Source organism: Myotis davidii, unplaced genomic scaffold (genome assembly GCF_000327345.1).
Source record: "Myotis davidii unplaced genomic scaffold, ASM32734v1 scaffold59, whole genome shotgun sequence".
Taxonomy (NCBI): domain Eukaryota; kingdom Metazoa; phylum Chordata; class Mammalia; order Chiroptera; family Vespertilionidae; genus Myotis; species Myotis davidii.
Genome location: NW_006293001.1, coordinates 9,496,440 through 9,516,003, shown reverse-complemented (window position 1 = coordinate 9,516,003; position 19,564 = coordinate 9,496,440). Strand labels below are relative to the sequence as shown.

Here is a 19,564-nt window from a genome sequence, read left to right as displayed (position 1 = left end):
GTACAAACATGAAAGTTGGAGAGGATAATAAAGAGGAGAATTAAGGGGAATCATTAGCAGCACGACACTGGCATTGGGTGAGGGTAAAGACGCATGGATGCAGAGAAAGAGAAAGGACTTGCCACTGCTGTGCTGAGTCCTTTAGTCAGAGACCTGGGGCATTAGGGCGCGCACCAGGGGCACGACTGCCGCTCCTCTGTGCTCCCCCAGACTGTCCCAGCTCTCCGTGCTGCCGAGCGAGGTCAGGAAGTCCAGAGTGAACACTATGAGAGCACGAAGGAGGTGCTCTGCTATGTTCAAGACGGGCTGGGGCTTTCACAACCACTCACCAAGCACACAGGAGTCAAATGCTGTTTGTAACATAAATACACACAGGTATGCAAAGGGGCACTGACTGGGCTGGGCATATGACAGGGCCTCGTGATCTGTTCCCTCGGTTTCCAAGCCCTGTCTGGGCTAGAAAAGCCTTCTGAAATGGCATTAGAAATTCTGACGCTGAAAACCTGTTAATAGACCTGAAGTATAAATTATGTCAGTCATCCGGGAGCTGGGACACATGTCTGCATGTCTGTGTGATTTGGATTTGAACCTCCGTCCACTTCATACTGCCGCTGTCTTGCCACTCGTCACAGTGTGTTGTGACAGCCTGTTTGGTTGTCTGGAGTTCAGGGAGCATGGCGCTCTTGCTATGGCTATTTCCCCAGCAACTAGCACAGGCCCTGGCCTGCAGGATACACTGGATAAAGATTTGCTGAGGCGAGGAAGGGAGGTAGAAGGGAAGAAAGAAGGGAAGGAGGGGAGGGAGGAAGAAAAGAAACCACTGAGAACCAGTACTTAATGAAATGCCAAGATTCAGAACCATTTACCTGACTGGATGGCAGTGGCCCCCTTCTCTCTCTTCTCTCTGACTCTTTTGTATCTCCTGGCTGCAAGCCACCCCTTGGCATATGCCTGCAGCACAACCACTCTGCCTATGACTTCTCGCAGCAGCAAATTTAACTGCTCAACATGGTAATATTTGAGAAAAACCTGAAATGAGACATTAGTTTTGGCATTATATATGGGCTTCCAAACAGATATCCACTCTATTTCAGCATGTAAATATTAAAATCATTATCTAAATAAAGTTTACAGTGACTTGATTTATGCTAATGCTATGAACCTCTTGGAAGCAAATACAATTCCACTTCTAAGGCTGAGCCAATCTGTGATTATGGATACAAACATACGATGAAGTTGATAGGGCTTTAGGAGATCCCAACTATCCTCCAAGCCTGCCTCATTTCTGCCATGAATTCCCTTTTCTCAGCTCGATCTCTAGTCTCCTTCCCCACAGCCTCTACTGGAGGTGCTACCCAACAGAACTGACCCCACGCCAACAGAAGTTCCCAGGGAGAGGGACCTAGATGACCACAGGAGTGGCCGAGGAGCAGGAGTGCTGCCAGCAACACTTAGGCTAAGGCTGGCTCCACATGGCAATTCAGAGGGGCCATAAAAACCTGGACTCCTGCAGGGAGGCAATGTTCTCCCAAGTGAAAAGCTGAACACCATGAGCCTGTTCATTAGGGTATGCGATAAAGAACACAAGAAGAGTCTAATGAAAAATCAACAAAACTGTAAAAGATACTCATCATTGTCATTAATACGATTGGTGTATCTGCATGCAATGCTGAAATAAGTAGCATTGGAAAAAAGGGACATTTTAAAATACACTTGAAGATCTCATTCTACAAATGCTAAGTGGCTCTCAGATGACATGCCGGCCAGCGGCACACCCTCCTCCTCTGGTCCTTGAGGTCCTGGGACTCTTGACCCAAAACCAGCCAAGATCGTTGTTAGGTTGGGGCCTCATCTGCTAAGCGACACAATTTACAGGGCCATTCATATCACTGACAAGAGACGCGGGTATGCAATATAGCATCACTGGTGACGATGTGAACAACGAAGAAAGAACTACCTTGGTTTTTCCAAGCACCCAGTGATCTAATCTGGACTTTTCCAAGATAGCAACACAACTCTCTTTGCTGGCAAGAGGGGTCTGATGTGCTCTGAATGCCAAGTAATAATACCTACAAAATAAAAGAGTAAGATAAAGTATTTTTAGTCTTCATTTCACTTAGGTTAGTAGAATTGCTCTGGGCCCGTGGACATGCTGTTTTTTCATAGTAAATAATTCTTGAGCACTGATAACAATGTACTAGATAGTGAAAGATATACAATTTATGCTTATTGGCTCTTACCTACTTTCATACTTTCTGCTATGTGCATTTCTCTTTTAATACTGCTTTGTAATTCATATTGAATGCATATATGACATCTTTTGCATGAAAACCCAAAATATTAATCTAGAAAGCTGAAGTTTAGATAGCTCTTCCAGTGAAAATCATCATATAAAATATTAGCATTACTATTATAAAAATAATTTGTAAGAGGAAGGGAAATCTGCTGATTGAAATATTCGAACTAAGTGTCATACTCATCTGGGTAAGATTTGGAAAACATAACCTCTGAATATTAAAAAAAAGAAAATCAGTTAAACATTACATAGTAAATATTCATTACATTTTTTTATGAAGACCTTGTACAGACTGGGGAAAAAATGGTTTTCATAGATATATCTATATGACCAAGAGAATTAAATTTTTATTTGTTTTACTAGTGCCACAAACTTGCCAGTGGTAACTTACTTGTTTGGTCCAAAATAATGCTCTAGTTTTTTTTCCTAGGACTTGTTGCTAAACATCAAAAGACATCTTTGAACTGTACATTTGATCGGATTGTTAGTTTTTTCTGTCGAGAATCTTTGAATAAAAAACATCTAAAATATTTTTAAATTGTAATCCTGTTGTAACCATGCAAAAACTTCATTTCTTTAATTGACCTTTTCGCCTTCTTTCCTTTGATTGAAACTGGCCTTATCCAGCCTATGAGGACCTTGCCTCACTCACCTCCCTCCCTTGCATGTCCACTCCCTTAATCATTAATCCCTCAGACAATGGGGTTCTGGTCAGCATCAAAGAATCTTAGGAACAAAGCCCCAGGCATGCTGAACACAGTGACACAGTCTCAGGCAAACTAAAGATAACATCCAGGCCTCAGTTGTATTTCAGCTCTACACCCAATGGGAACGACCCCACCAATCACACCCTTGGGAAACCAGATAGTATGATGCCATGGCTGACATCAGGGCCAGAAGCAATGACCAACTACTCCTATCCTAGCACCAACCATTCAATAGAGACCATGACCCTAACTCCCTTAGTCACTAAGGTTAATGATTTTCCCCCTATATCCCAACCCCTAGAAGCTACCAGAGAGCCAGGTCTTACAGTATTAGCTCACCTGTGACTCTGGGTTTGGTGCCATTTCCTTAAATAAACCTTTACTTTCTTTGCAGGAAGCTCCAGTTCACATTTGATTGGGCTTTGACACCCACAGGTGAACAAACCCCTTTAGTTTGGTGACACCATTGCATAAAGTTTGACTATGCTTTGAAAAGTCCATCTGAAGCAAATAGCAAAAGTGGTAATAGCTTAATACTGCTGACCCTGCTGAGTCACACATCTGTCTCAAGATGTAGAGTAGGTATGGTCTCCTGATACAATCACCAAAAACACATTTGCCTGGGTAGATTCAAAGAACACCAACAAAAGGGTTTTCTCTCTCCTTCTCTTAATTCTTCCCATTTTTTTTTTAAAAAAAGATATAACTAATATATTATCCATTTAGAAAAACTTTATCTCAGTTTTTCTTTTAAAATCTTTCAAGGATCCTTTCTCTGCTCTTTGCTGCCATCTATAATTAAATTCAACACCTTGGAAGCATAAAAAATAAACTTAATTTCCTTGTCAAAGGATTGTCCTGACATTTCTCAGACCAAGTTGATACGTTTTTTTGGAATTACTTTTAAATACAGAACCATTTTTACTTATTAAAAAAATCACCAAAATATTAAAAAAAATGTCCCTTCCTCCTGCCAAACATTTCCATATCTGTTTATGGAAAAATAAACATATCCAATGAGCACTTGAGTCATTTAACTTTATCTTTGTGCTACAAGATTATTTTGCAAGTTAGGATATAATGCTGAATTTGCTGGAAACATTTGCATTCAGAATCCTGGAAATGTATCCAAGGCTCGAGTCTGTGTTTTCACCTTTGAGGGGAGGCAGTGCTCTCTCAGAACCCCGGAACGGTGGACAGGCCCATGGCAGATCATTTAGCCAAGCCTAGGAGATGTCTTGTGGAGCTAAGGGGAGGAAGGATAACCAGGGGTCAAGTTCAGGCCCATCTGGGCAGGTCATGGCATCAGCACAGACTCTTCAGTCCCTGCTTCTCCAGGACTGTAGTTTTAGTCATGGCTTCTCTCACTTGGCTTTGGCAGAAACAAAGAGACTATCCTGGAGCACATGGGGATGATGGGAATAGATGGCAAACCTATATGGGGTGAATGTCTAGGGAAAGCTGAAGTACAGATAGCTTAAGGTGAAAAGATCAGTGGTAAAACCAGGACTTCTACACTTTTTCCATTAGGCCTGGCCACTTAAAACATGGGCATCCTTGACTTTGATCAGCCCTGGCTTGCTCATGATGACTGCTCATTACTACTGGTGGTGAAGTATTTACTGAGAAACTAACGAATGACCAGCGCTGCCAGGGATATACGAGGAATGCAAGATATGTTTCAGCTTTTGAATTAAGGATTTTTATATATTTTATCCTCACCCAAGGATATATTTTTATTAATTTGAGAGAGTGAGAAAGGAAGAAAGGAAGGGAGAGGGAGGGAGAGCATGGATATGAGAGAGAAATATTGATTGATTACCTCCCACAGGTGCCCCAACCTAGGTATGTGCCCTAACTGGGAATCGAACCCACAACTGAAATGATGCTCCAACTAACTGAGCCACCCAGCCCAGGCTAGGATTTATACATTTTTTAGGTATCTGAAGATAATTCTTAGCAATTTATAATTTCTAAATAGGCAGAATACATCCTGAACTAACATAAATCTTAGAACTTAGACTTTTAGTTCTTCAACCCAAATCTCTTAATTTAGTATGATGATAATATTCATATCTGGCTTATGATGGTAATGGATATGGGTAATGGTTCTACAAATAGGTGACGGTTCAAAAAATACTGAAGAAATGTAAGTGACAGCTCTATAGTAACCAGGTCAGAAAAGTATAATGTGTTTCCTCCACAGATTATTTTTGGATTCTAGCAGGTACCCTGGTAAAAAAAACAAAAAACAAACAAACAAACAAAACACTTGGTTGAGCTCCTGTGTTCTTCAGTGTAAGGATGAAACTGAAAAGAACCAAGATAAAAGGTCTGTCAGCAAGGGGGGTCTTTTGGGGAGGTCCATTGCTGAAACAGCTTGATGAATTAAATGAGCAGGAGATATGCATAACAGCAAAATCACAAGTGTAGAGGTTTGTCTGGGGTCTGGACAGCTGAGAGCATTGCAAAGATCAGTTCTGCCCTGAGCTGCCTGTTGTGAGTAAAATTTACCTTGCAGATTAGAGTTTGAGCTCTGAGTTAAGAAGACCTCTGTTTCTAACCATCAGTAAGTTAATTTCATCTCTGTATCCAAATTCCCACAAGGGGAATGAGATCCAGATAAATGCTTTTTATGTAACTCTTTTGGAGGGAAGAGGAGAAGGAAAATCTGGTCAAATACATTTTTTCTTAGAACACTGCTTTGAATAAAACATGTTGTGAACAATGTCAAAGAGTCACATAACTCCTGATGGTCCTCCTAAGACCTAATGAACCTTTCCTGCTTTAAAACTCTAAAGAAGGTGCTACATTTCCCAAGGTTTCATCTTATTAAAACATATAAGCTATCAAAATAGTAAATATCCAGTTTAAAACTATCTCTATTAAAAATATTATTTTGTTTTCTGCTTAAAATGTTTATTGTAGGATCATCAAGAGAGAGTTTGAAAGTGTAACAGGCAAAGCAGTTTGTAGTCTTAGTAAAAGCAACAGACAACTAGAGATACATCCTCCTGCACTTATTTTTCTTTTCTGTTTTCCCACCCCTTCCTCTTTGGCAACCATCAGCTTGTTCTCTGTGTCTATAAGTCTGTTTCTGTTTTGTTTATTGATTTTTGTTTTTTGGGTGTGTGTGTTTTTTTTGCTTCTACATGTAAGTGAAATATATGGTATTGTCTTTCTCTGACTTATTTCACTTAGCATAATACCCTCTGGGTCCATTCATGGTGTCGCAAATGGCAAGATTTCTTCCTTCTTTTATTGCTGAGAAATTGAGAAATATTCATAGAGATAGAGATAGATAGAGGTAGATATATTACATCATATCGATCCATCCAGCTATCTATGGACACATGTTGTTTTCCTCCTGCATTTAAATAATAGAACCACAAACTGGAAGGATCTATGAGGTTCTAGGATATATTAATTTTCTATTGCTGTATAACAATTACTCCAAAATTAATGGCTTAAAAATACCAACATTTGTCATTTTATACTTTCCGAGGGTCAAAAATTCAGGAGCAGCCCTAGCCAATTTGACTCAGTGGTTCGAAGGTCAGCCTGTGAATTCATGGGTTATGGGTTCAATTCTGGTCAAGGGCATTTACTTTGTTTGCAGGCTCAATCCTCGGTGCTGGTTGGGGTTGAAATAAGTGCAATAAAAAATAATAAATCAGATGGACATGGGCACTGGGGTGGTGGGAGTTTGTCCTGGGGTTTGGGAGTGGTCGGGGGAAGGGGGATCAATCAGGGGAAAGGAGACATACGTAATACTTTAAACAAAAAAATAAATAAAAGAGGAGAATTTTAGAACTGAAAGAAAGTCTCAGAATAAAATGACCTAAATCTCTAAAGTAAATAAATAAATAAATAAATAATCAGGGTGGGTGGAAGTAATGAATATATTTTGGGGTGTCTTTTGGCAGACAGTTTTTGGCAACCAGGATAGAGAACAGAACTCAAGCCATGTTCTATGAGGAACTGATGAAGCTGTTGGGTGCATTGAGTTTAGAAACAAAAAGAGTTTAGTCTAGTAGGGTAGGAAAAAAAAGTTTTCCTTGAGCCTCTTAGGATCACTGATTGGGTCTGAAAATTAGAAGCCCGACAAAGACAGATTTACAGGAGAAAAGCATACAAATTTGTTCAATATAAGTTATCTGTGACACAGGCGCGATTGTAAGGAAATGAACACCAGAAGAAATGATTAAACCTGAATGTTTTCATACTAGGTTTGATGAAGAGTAAAGAGTTATAGAAAGAGCTGATAGAACAAAAAGTATGAACTAAGTATAGTTAACAGGGGGAACCTTCAAGACTTGTCCATTCGGATTCCTCTCTGTCCCCTTTTCTTTGGAAACCAGGATGTTTTCCCTCTGGGTAGAGGGAAGCCACCCCTCACATGAGGATTTTATGATCTGCTTCAGAAGATGGTCAGAAAGTCCTTCCTGTACGTGCCATTTCTCAAATTCCTCCGGCCTGAAATACTCAATGTGCCAAGGTGTCATATTGTGGGGTAGTTTGTCCTGAACCCTGTTAGTCTCTTAAACTGTCATGTGCAGACCACCCGCATCAGATCCACCTGAAGATTTCATAAAAGATATGGATTCCTGGGCCACACTCTAGACAGAGAATCACAATCTCTGCAATGAGAGGTAGAAATCTATATTTTAATAAGCTCCTGTGCTGATTTGGATGTGCTATAGAGCTTGAGAACCATTGACTTAGGAAAACACTATAATTGACTGCCATTAAGTAGAGAAGAAAGGTGATTTATTCTTTAAAGCCAAGAGGATAGAACTGGGATGGATGCATAAGAGCTTCTGAAGGGTGATTTGGGTCAAGGTCAGGATCATCATTGTGATTAGACATCTAAAAATATGGAATGGCCTCCCTCAGGAGCCAAAGAATGAATTCCTAGATTCTGGAACTGTTCAGTGGTAAGTGGATTGACAAGGTCAAGAATGTTGCTGAAGCAATTCTAGTTTTAGCTGGGTAGTTAAACTGAATGACCTTTTAAGATTCTTTCCAATAATGATGCTATGCTGGCTTGCCCCTTGGCCTAAAAAATTGCTTCTGTGGTTTTTAAAACTGATTTCTCTCATTAACCGAATACTGTTACTGCAACGAGTCTTGGGTTATGTCATTATACTTGGATAAGTTGGGAGACTTAAAAAATTTGCCTAGGTCAGTAGTTGGCAAACTGCGGCTCTCGAGTCACATGCGGCTCTTTGGCCCCTTGAGTGTGGCTCTTCCTAAGCCTTAGGAGTACCCTAATTAAGTTAATAACAATGTACTTACCTATATAGTTTAAGTTTAAAAAATTTGGCTCTCAAAAGAAATTTCAATCGTTGTACTGTTGATATTTGGCTCTATTGACTAATGAGTTTGCTGACCACTGGCCTAGGTGGTCTGATTGGGGCTCTTAGAATCTCAACAGTGATCTTTTTCACAGTCTGTTCTCCTCAACATACACCTGGAACAGTGGCTCTGGATTGGCAGTACCAACAGCACCTGAAACTTGCACACACACACCCCTGCTGAATCAGCAATCTGTTTTAACAAGCTCTCCAGGAGATTCCTGTGCATGAAGAGCCACTGACTGAGAGAAACAGAATCCCAGGGAAGGGAAGTGACGCCTACAGTGACACAGTCTAGCTGGGAAAGAAACTGGCTCCCATGTCTCTCCATCATCTTTTCTCCTTGTTAGGTCCAAATGACCTTCAGCAGCAATTACTTGCCCTTGGGAAGGTCAATTGTTCAAAATCCACTCTTAAGAAATTCTCAAACACATTTAATATTTTGTTTATTGAGCATTGATAAACAATTGGACACAGTGTCAATATCTGCAGTAGAGGAATGGCTAAATGAATATCACTGATTTCAAGGAGGGAGTTAAAAGGAATGTATTAGAGCTATGGATTTATCTCTACTACATATTGTTAAATAGAAAAGCAAGTTGCCAAATGGTACAAAATGTGATTCAAGTTAAGCTTAAAAAGCAAGGTGTTTTGTTTTTTTCGTGTGTGTGTGTGTGTGTGTTCTGAAAGGATAAAACTACCAAAAGAATAACAGTGGCTATTCTAGAGAGGGGCCATGATGAGAGCAGGATGCTGGGAAATGAAATTAGGGGTGCAGAAAGACTTTAGTTTTATAGGTAATATTTAAAAATTTTAGAGGAGCACAGCCAGGTGGCTTAGCTGGTTGGAGTGTTGTTCTGTTCACCAAAAAGTTGCAGTTTGATTCCCGGTCAGGGTGTATATGGAAGGCAACCAATTGATTTTTTTCTCTCTCGCTTTCCTTCTCTCTCTCTCTCTCTCTCTCTCTCATCAATGAACATATCCTCGGCTAAGGATTTAAAAATAAATAAATACATTTTAGAAGAAATGGTTTTCATTATATTTTAATTAAAAGTTAATTTCCAACATTAAATAAATTGTTACAGATTAATTACAATGGGCCCAAATCCTGGTAAAAGAATCACGTAGTTACTAATCTGATTGATATCACTTGCATCTAAGTAGAAATGCCCCCAGTTATATGGCAAAGTATTAATCCTTTTCTAGTTTAGAATATCCCTTGAGGGACCCTCAATCTACATCAGTGACCACCCAGACCGTGTACTCAGATACCCAGGACCATTATTGGAACAATTCAATCCATATAAATAATTTTCTCCTATGTAGATAAAAGAGGGAACTAAGCTATTTTGCCTTGGACAATTTGATAATTACCCCCAATTGCCCACTTCCCTTTAGTGTGTATAAAAATCCAGATTTAGTTTATTAAGTTCTTTCTCAGATTTACCGTAAGCCCCTTTATTTTAATTTTTTCCCTTCATGTTTGGCCTTCAGTAAAGACAGAACAGCTGGCCACCATCTGCTACCAAAAAAAGAAAAAAGCCATTATATACTTAGGAAGACCTCTAAATTTGGGCGTTGGAATAAGAAGTCACAATATATTATCCTGATATCTTTTCTTTTCTTTTTTAATTCTGATCTTTTATTACGATCTATATTAAATAATGAAAGTCCTGAGGTCGTAAATTCCTTCTAATTCAGTTCTACTGGTACAGCACCCTGCACACACAATAGGCACTTAATAAATATTTCTGATGCTGATGCCTGGTCAGAAGCTTTAGGGAGGCCTTCTAAAGAAAAAAAGCACTGGGAATTAGAGATTGAGGTTGAGTGTATTCACAAATTAATTGATAATAAAAAGTTAAACATTAAACTGATTATTGTGTTTTACAACTGACAAAATTATTAATGTATATTTTTTCTGAATGAATTCTACAGCTTGATTTCTCAATTAATATTGGATTTGTTTAACTGTCTCATTTACATATTTTGGGGATGGGCTTTGAAATCAAACTCATTTCCTATCCTGACTCAACCACAAACTGTGTGACTTTAAGCCAGCTTCCTCCTTTATTAAACTGGAATACTTTCATTGATTTGGGGCCATTCCAACTGCTAAGTGAGTTGATACTGTAAAGCACTAGCATGAAGCCTGCCATAAGTTAGTGGCCAATAAATGCCCCTCTCCCTTCTTTCCTTCCTTTTTTGACAAAAGTCTATTTTTCTTTTCTCTAACCAAATGTATATGAAGAAGTAGCTAGCAATCTTTCCTCTGAGTCATCCCTACACCAACATGCTTAGGGGTGAGCAGATAGTTACTATAAAGAGAAGAGAGAGTACTAAAACAGGAATGGCTAGTGTGGGTCCGCTGATGGGCTGGGCAGTGGCTCCCTAGAGTCCCATGTTGGGGGGAACTCACAGCCACATCTGGGCTCTGAAGAAAATGTGCCTCTTTGAGGACCAGATCTGCAGCTGGGGTTGGAGAGTTAAGTGGCACTCATTTGCTATCTCTATGCCAGGAGGTATCCTTACATTCTCCTTCTCCTTTCCTACTTTTTCTCCATTCTTTTTTTTTCTCTGCCTCATTGCTATCATTACCTAACATAAGTTAGTCCCACTGACATTTGTTTTAAGGATTGTCCAAGCAGGGATGGAGTTTTCTTTCAGCCATTGATTTTTATAGAGTAAGCTGGTGGGCAACCCAATTGCACTGATACTATCAAACACCTTCATATCGTCTTTCTCCTTGTTTTCCTTTGTTATTTCTTCTTGCACTGTTTCCATACATGGCCATTGCTCCCTGTGTTTCTATTGCTACACGGGTTCTTCCTTGTAATTGAATTAGGTCTTGAGGCTGCCCACAATACAGACATTAAGGGAATCAGAAAGACAGCCTGGGCTTATTATTATTATCAGCACTCAGTATTTTTAGAGAACAGTGTGACTGATATTACCTCTTGTAATCACTTTGTGAATCACCACTTCAAATTTCAGGCTGAATTTGCATAGCTGTCAACTACAGAAATGATTTTTCTGGTACTTGAATAGGTGAAAGACATCTGTCAGCAATGTGGGCTCCATGAGAAAGGCAGAACCTTAAAAGGATGAGGTTTGGGATTTTGAATCATCGATAGCCATAGGCAAGTTAGGAAGATCCTCAGTTTAGACAAGGCCAATCTGAAGCCTTCTTGCCCGCTAAGGAGGAAGGGAAGTGGTCACAGAAATTCTCTGCAGTCTATAGCAACCTGCAAAGACGGATACTGCCACCTGCTAAAGATGCAGCTGGAGGAAGCTATTTTATCTCCCTGGCCTCAGTCTCCCCATCTGTGAAACGGGAAAGTTGGACCAGGCCATTGCTTAGAGTCTTTAAATGGTATTATAAAAGGCACTATTAAAATGTTTTTTTTTGTTTATTGCACTAACCAAGACTATAACAATGGCAATGTAATGGTTAAGAGAGTAAAGAAGTCATCTAAGGTCTCACCTACATAAAAATCATCAACATACACACACACACACTTGGGGAAGGGTAGCAAGTCACTCTCTCAATTAAACCAACAAAAAGAAGGTGAAAATGACAGCATACCAGGACTGCTGTTGTTAGAGGTCCCGCCCAGAGAACGCCACCTCTCAATTGCTGCCCCTGGAGGTAAATGCAGAGACTGTTCCCAAAGACGCAATATATTTCACTTGTAGTGCTGAAGCTGTCCATTATGCTTCCTAAGTATTATCTTTTAACGTGTCCCTCTCTGCCATGTAAATAGATTTACAGGTAACTAAGGACCTTGTTCACTTGGCTGCAGATATACTAGCTTATCTGAGTGGCATATTAAGATCTATTTTATGGCAGGCTCTCACCTGTGTTGCTATAGGTGAAAATAAATCCAAGAATGTCCTGTGAGAGGCAAGGCATGGCGTGGCCACCCTAGCGCCTGGATTTTTTATATTTCATTATTAACTGCTGACTCCCCAGAGGAAAAAGTAGAAACTTTACTCTTTGAAAATTAAAATTTGGATTTCAGCCTTTCTTGTCACAGATATTTGGATTCTTCTGTGACACTGATTTTTCTCTCAACTCCTGTCCTATGGGCCAGTACTAACCTTGGGGCTCTGTAAGGGATTGCCAGGAACCCTGTCCTCATAGCTAAAGTTCTCACAGTGATAACTAATGATATTCAGTTCACTTTGCAAGAGCTGAAAGAATTTGCTACACGCTTAAAACTGCAAACACACCTTTCCATGGCAATGGAATGAAAGCGTCCTCAGTATCTTGCCTGCTTCTACTTAGGCAGGCACTTCCGTCTTGCTAATTCTTAAACTACAGTCTTGATGAAGAAGCTGAATAGCAAAGAGTGGGTTGTGCTGAACTGGATTTATTCAAATTCACTCAGCCCCTTAGTTATTTAGTCTCTCCCTCATTTAATTAATAAACATTAGATTTCTGTGATAAGCATAATTAGTGTCTTTTCCACTTATATCCCCTGGCTAACTGAATACCAGTTTTTCTTGGGTGACAATGCGCCTAGCCTGTTCCCACTTTCTAAGTCCCTCTTTGTAGTTAGGAATGGTCATGTGGCTCAATCCAGGCCAGTGGGAGGTACGTGAAAGGGCTCCTGGGAAAATGTTTTCTTTCCTAACAAAAGTGGGGCAAATGTGCTGGCTTAGCCTTTCCTCCTGCCCCTTTCTTCCTGCCTGGAGTGTAGACATGGTGCCTAGAGAGGCAGCAGCCTCCGCATGAGCATGAGACTATAAGCCAACTCCCACACTAAGGATGGTAAAAGGAATAAAAGGGAGTCAGAAGATATTCAGGTTCCTGATGACATCAATGAACAGCTAAGAAGTAACATTAAAAATAAACATTAAAAATAGTTCACCTCTCAATTTCTTTTTGTGAGAAACAAACAGACCTATTTGCCAGTGGTTCCTAATTTGGGAATTTCACTCCCCAGGGGACATTTGGCCGTATCTGGAGATTTTTTTTATTGTCTCAACTTGGGGGTAGGGGGCTATCGGCATCTTAATAGGCAGAAGCCAGGGATGCTGCTATACATATGACAAGGCTCCGGACAGACGTCCACAGCAATGATTTATTTGGCCCAAAATGTCAAGAGAAGCCCTGCTTTAAGCCACAAAAATGTTTGTTTACTTTCGTTTGTTATTCACAGTTGAATGTATTCCTGACGGATAGAGCCCCTCATTTAGGAAACACTAAACACACACCAAGGACCACTCTACTATGCATGATGCTAGGGACACAAAAATGAGTCCACTCCATCCCCTCAGAAATTCCCTTCACACTCCAGGGGGGTAGGCAGAAATGTGAGGATACAAATAAGAGTATATGCTCCAATACAAACATATAAACATGCCTGTGTGGGAGCAGAGAGGGTGGAGCAACTACCAGCATGGGAAGTCCAGGCAGGCTTCAGAGGGAAGGTGCCTGGGCTGGAGCTTAAAAGGTGAGGAGGCGATGACCGTGTAAAGACTTTCCATCAGAGAAAAGAGGAGATGCAAAAGCCAACCACTGTGTAACCATTGAGCAAGTTCATTTTAACCCAAACAAAGCCAGCTCCATATACCTGCCATGGAATTCAAAACAGTCAGGACCAAAGTGTCAGTAAGGAGATGGTAAAGGAAGTTAGTGATGAAGGAGAATGAGTAAGACTTTGATTCAATTCAATAAATGTTCATCAAACACCTAATTTGTGTCAATCACTGTGCTGGACAGTACAGATATAAAGTTGGCTGAAAAAAATTCTTGCCTCCCAGGTCATTAACGTCAAGGTAAGAAATGGGCAGGCAGCTAGTTTCCACTACAACGCAGTAAATATCACCAATGAAGTTCATCAGAGGGGCTCTTAACCCAGCCAGGGGGAGTCAAGGGCAGTGTTGCAGAGAAGATAATGCTGTTCAAAGTCCTAAGAAATGAGCAGGGTTAGGTGAGTCCACTGAGGACTTGGTGAAGGGGGATTCGGGCAGCATAGCATGAGCAAAAGCACCGAAGCATGGAACAGCATGGGTATAGCTCCAAGTAGTTCAGTTTTTGCTGGAGTGTGAGCTGAGAGGTCGGAAGACAAGAGAAAAGAGATTAGAGAGGTAGGCAGGGGCCAGATCATGGAGACTGCCCTATATTGGGTACCCAGTGGAGGTCTGGATGGTCATTCAAATAAGGATTTTAATCAAGCAAGCAATATGCTTAGACAGGAAGTTTAGGGAAATCATATGCTAGTGGTTCTTTAAAGTACAGAATAGGAAGGAAATTCATTTAGGAAGCTATGTCAAAAGGGTGGGCAAAAGAGCTTTAAAAGGCCTGGAATATAGATAACTAGAATAGAACTGAGGCTTCAAAAATAATTTATGACCAATTTATGGTCAGTTGATTTCTAACAAGGATGCCAAAACAATTCAACATCTTTTCAACAAATAGTGGTGGAAAAGCTGAATATCCATGGACAAAAGATTTAATTTGGACTCCTACCTCATAACAGGTATAAAAATTAACTCAAAATGGACCATAGATCTAAATATAAAACTATTAGGATAATATATAGGAATACACCTTCATAACCTTAGATTAATCAATGGTTTCTTAGATATGACCCCAAATGCATGACCAACAAAAGAAAACATAGAAAAATTAAACTTCACTAAAATTAAAAACTTCTGTGCCTCAAAGGACATCATTAAGAAATTGGAACAATAACCCACAGAATGGGATAAAATATTTGCAAATCATATATCTAATAAGGGGCTATCCAGAACATATAAAAATCAACAGTTAAATGAGCAAAGAATTTGAATAAACATTTTTTTCAAAGGAGATATACAAATGACCAGTAAACACATGAATAGATGCTTAGTTTAGATAGTGGTGATAGTTGCACATCTCTGTGAATATAAATTATATATAGTTTGTTGTTTGTTAATCCTCACCCAAGGATATTTTTCCCATTAATCTATATTTTTTTAGAGAGAGTAGAAGGGAGGAGGGAAAAAGAGAGAGAGAGAAACATAGATGTAAGAGAGATACATCAATGGCTGCCTTTCATATGTGCCCAAGGGTACTAGGATCTAACCTGCAACCCAGGTACATGCCCTTGGCCAGGAATCAAACCCGAGACCCTGCGGTGTATGGCTGACGCTCCAACCACTGAGCATACCAGCCAAGGCTCTGTGAATGTATTAAAATCACTGAATTGTACTTAAAAGGGTGTCATATGTGAATTATATCTCAATTAAGCTGTTATTACTAAGTAATAACAATAATAGGCACTGGGAGAAGTGGGTGATTAATAAAGCTTTAAGAAAAGGGATGGGAGATTCCCAAGGGAAACTTGTTCAGCAACTTCAGCAGGTAAAGTTGACAGTCTGGTAATGGACTGTTTGAATAAACTAAAGAGACCACAAGGGTGACACCTAGATTTCTAGAGGAGAGAAAGCAGAGGAAGAGAAGGGAGAATGAACTGAAGCACATTCCAGGGCCCCATGGCTCGTATGCCATCATGAGAAGAGGTGGAAGCTGCTGATGAAAGAGAAGAGGGAAGCTAAATATCATTTGATCCATGGAACAGCCCAGTAATCTAGGCTCTATAATAAATCTGACAAGACCAATGACCATTCTGTTCAACAGACATTAGCTTAACAGCTGCTCTGAATCAGGTCCAGAAAGCTGTGGGCCTTTCTGGAAGACTCAGAGGTTAGGTACGGCCCAGGAGTCTGTGTGCAACCCCTGAAAATCTGTATATCCCCGCCTTCTTATCTTTCAGACAAGGAAACATTTTCTACAGAAACAATAGGTTACTTGCCAAATATTATGTCCAAAATGAGACTAGAAATCTGATCTTACTAAACTTATTATTTACTACAATAGTTTAATAAAGAAACCATAAGACTTGGAATGGAATGTGCTGTCCTATCTTTTAGACATTTGTCAGAACACATGTCAACACATGTGTGTCCCAGTGTAGACCTGCTGAGCCAGGCTTCTGAGCCCATTGACCACAAAGCCATGGACATTCATAGCCATTTTCTGTGATGTCCCTCAACAGTGCAACTTCCAGGAGATTTTGGCTACCTGCCCAGCACTGCCTGATGGCCCCTTTCATGCCTACCTGACAATAGATAAATACTTCCAACCCGCCTGGCTTCATTGATGAGAAGGTGTTGGAAACAATCCTTTCCTCAGAGGCTCCATGAATGGAAAATAATTGGAAGGGGACTTCCAAGTCCCTTTGCCAGAAAACTCAAGGATGAAGGGGGAAGGAAGTGTCTGCAGACCTGGGTGACTTGGGGAAGTCCTTCCTCATTCTGGAACCTGACCACATGATCCCCACACACTGCCTTTTGGGTGTGCACATCAGGATTCCAGTCCCGAAGGCCAGAAAATACACAAAGGTAAAGAGTAACATTAAACAAGCCTTCATCTTTTATTTACCTCTACCTGGTAAACCTTGAATGGCTCTGTTCGCTGCCTTTGTTTTGTCTGCATATTTCCTGCTAAGAGTTTACAAAACAGCACTCCTGAACAGGAAGATAAGAGGTAAACCTATTTGCCGAATAACATCAAGGGAGAAAACTGCTAACTCACCCATTTTGTTGTTAAGTTGCTCAAAAGGATCAAAATACCAATTAACTTACTGGCTCAGAAATCTTCTATACCCTCAGATTTACTGACATTTTGAAACTCTTGTTCATACTTGCCTACTGGCTTTCTGAACAAAGATGTGCCAATTTGTTTAGCATTTGACCTGTTTTCTTAAATATTTTTATATATTCAACACTTAGTGGCTAAACATACTTGACTGGCAACATTCATGTGCTAAGATAATCTCTTTTTTTCTTGTTCCACCTCCAAATTTAAGAGGGAAAAGAGGCTCAAAGACACTTCTTTTAAAAAAGCCACTACCTCCTTATTTTTAATTCAAAAGCTCTTACTGCAAGTAACATTTTTGCCATGTCTTCTCCATGGAATGTAGTGGTGTTTGGAAGATTTGATGAAGCAAGGGCCATTTTAGGCCTCATTCTTTGAGAAACTGTTGGGAAAATTACCTAAGTTTCAGTAAGGAGGTAAAAAGAAAGTAAAGATGACTGATGGGGTGCGGCAGATTTCATAACGGATTTTAATTTTCCTCTCTGGATAGCCTCACATAGAGTGCTTTTCAGAGGTAGTTCTTTTGTTATCATTGTCCTTTATTTCTTCACATAAGGTTTTGTGAAAATTCTACTGTAATCATATGCACATACAAAGTATCCCTATAGCAGTCATACAGAAAAGAAGAGCAATTCATTCATTCCAAGATAAAGGCAATTTCTGGATTTAAAAAGCTCCACAGAAACCTGTTTTAACAAACACTGGGCTGAGGAGATTAAAGTGTGGATGCTGAAGTTAGTGTGGGTTCAAATTCTAGTTCTACCAGGTACTAGTCTGGGACTAGTCACTTGCAAAAGTCACTGATTTCTTTCTGTGACTCGGTTTTCTCATCTGTAAAATGGAGATAATAATGTGAATGAAAAGGGGGCTCTATAATAAATCTGACAAGACCAATGACCAAAAGTAACCTCAAGGATGATCTGACCATAACTGGACAGGTCAGGAGTGGGCAGTCATACCCAGGCCTATAAATAGGTGGATGTTTTTGTTGTTTTGCCTTAAGCAAGCCCTGTCCATTGTTCTTATGCAATTCTAGGTTAACACACCTTTGAAATGCCAGGGTATTCTCTTTTCCAGACCCCTTGGAGGTATAACCACCCTCAAGAGAGCACATAATCTTGTCAACTTTTCTATAATCCAATTGTACTGATTTCCTGGCCTTGCTTTTGCCTGCCTTCATGTAATCATTCTTAATTCCACGGTATAAGAAGAACTGCAAAACTGTCCTTCTCCAGAACATCTGAGACTTGCTTCCCAAATAAACTCCTAGCATCTATAGGCTCGGACATTTCTATGTCAACAACAGAGCCTAGATCACTGGGCTGTTCCATGGATCAAATGATATACATTTGGAATATTTTAGGTGCCAGGTAAATGTTAGCCGTCATATCATGCCAAGCCATTGTTTCCGCTGGGAAAGGAGTGGGTGCCTGGGTGCACTCGCATCTGCCAGAATCTTGACCCACTTATGGAGGGATACTTTCATCCTACCAATTAAATAACTGAAGGTTGTGAAAACTAAGGATATATAACATATAAATATCTATGGACATTTTTCTATTTTCAATGTGATCAGAAGGGAATTTAATCTGTCCTCTAGATCACTGCAATTTAGTTGGAGCACAGTAAAAATGCAATGTTAAGCAAGTGAAGGGTAACTGATAACTAGTCAATTACATGTTTGGAGGCGTGGGCAGGAGGGGTAATCTCAGGGGACAGGGATGGCCATGGCAGAGCTGTATTTAATATATTCCCCAAGACGCCAGCCTGACCTTTTCACAAACTCTTCGAAGAGGATGCGGTGGGAGTAGCCCTGCTGGCGGATGCGGACTGTCCCCAGGATCCCCGTGGAGCGGAGCTGGACCAGCACTCTCTCTTGAGAGAACTTCAGGGCCTCTCGGTCATCGTTGGGCTTAATGCAGCGCACAAAGTGGGGCTGTCCCACCACCATCTTGGAGAGCAGATCCATCAGAGAGTACTGACGGGAAAAACACATGAAGCGAGATTACCCCAATGGAATGGAGAACTCCAGGGGCTTCTAGAGCAGTTTATTGGCTTGTAAACAACTCATGGACTTTTTTGAGGCTGAACAAGAAACCAACAATAAGAGGTGATGACGTAAGTTCTGATGAGTACTTACAGCTGCTTCCAGATTCAAATGCATTCTTTTAAAAATATATATTTTTTAAATTTATCTTTATTGTTGAAAGCATTACAGATGTCCCCTTCCCCCTGCCCCTCCACTAACCCTCTCCACCGCCTTCTGCCCCCTCCCCAGGCCTTCACCACACTACTGTCTGTATCCATGGGTTATGCATATATGCATATAAGTTCTTTGGTTAATCTCTCCCTACCTCCACCCTCTTCCCCCTGAAATATGTCAGTCTATTGCATACTTCAATGTCTCTGGAACTATTTTGTTCGTCAGTCCATGAGTTGTTTACAAGCCAATAAACTGCTCTAGAAGCAGTTTATTTTGTTCATTAGATTCCACATATAAGTGAGATCATGTGACACTTGTCTTTCTCGGCTGGCTTATTTCACTTAGGGTAAT

General features: G+C 40.3%; 1 protein-coding gene across 1 annotated transcript in view; it reads right to left on the bottom strand.

Moving 5' to 3' along the window:
• The window catches only part of MYO3B (myosin IIIB), a 356,270-nt gene that overhangs the window by 127,555 nt on the left and 209,151 nt on the right, over positions 1 to 19,564 (bottom strand). Inside the window, exons 25-27 of the mRNA XM_006766548.2 lie at positions 18,783 to 18,988; positions 1,958 to 2,069; positions 867 to 1,029 (exon numbers count right to left, since the gene is read on the bottom strand). Coding sequence (XP_006766611.1) covers positions 867 to 1,029; positions 1,958 to 2,069; positions 18,783 to 18,988 — 481 coding nt within the window. The remainder of the gene's footprint in view (positions 1 to 866; positions 1,030 to 1,957; positions 2,070 to 18,782; positions 18,989 to 19,564) is intronic.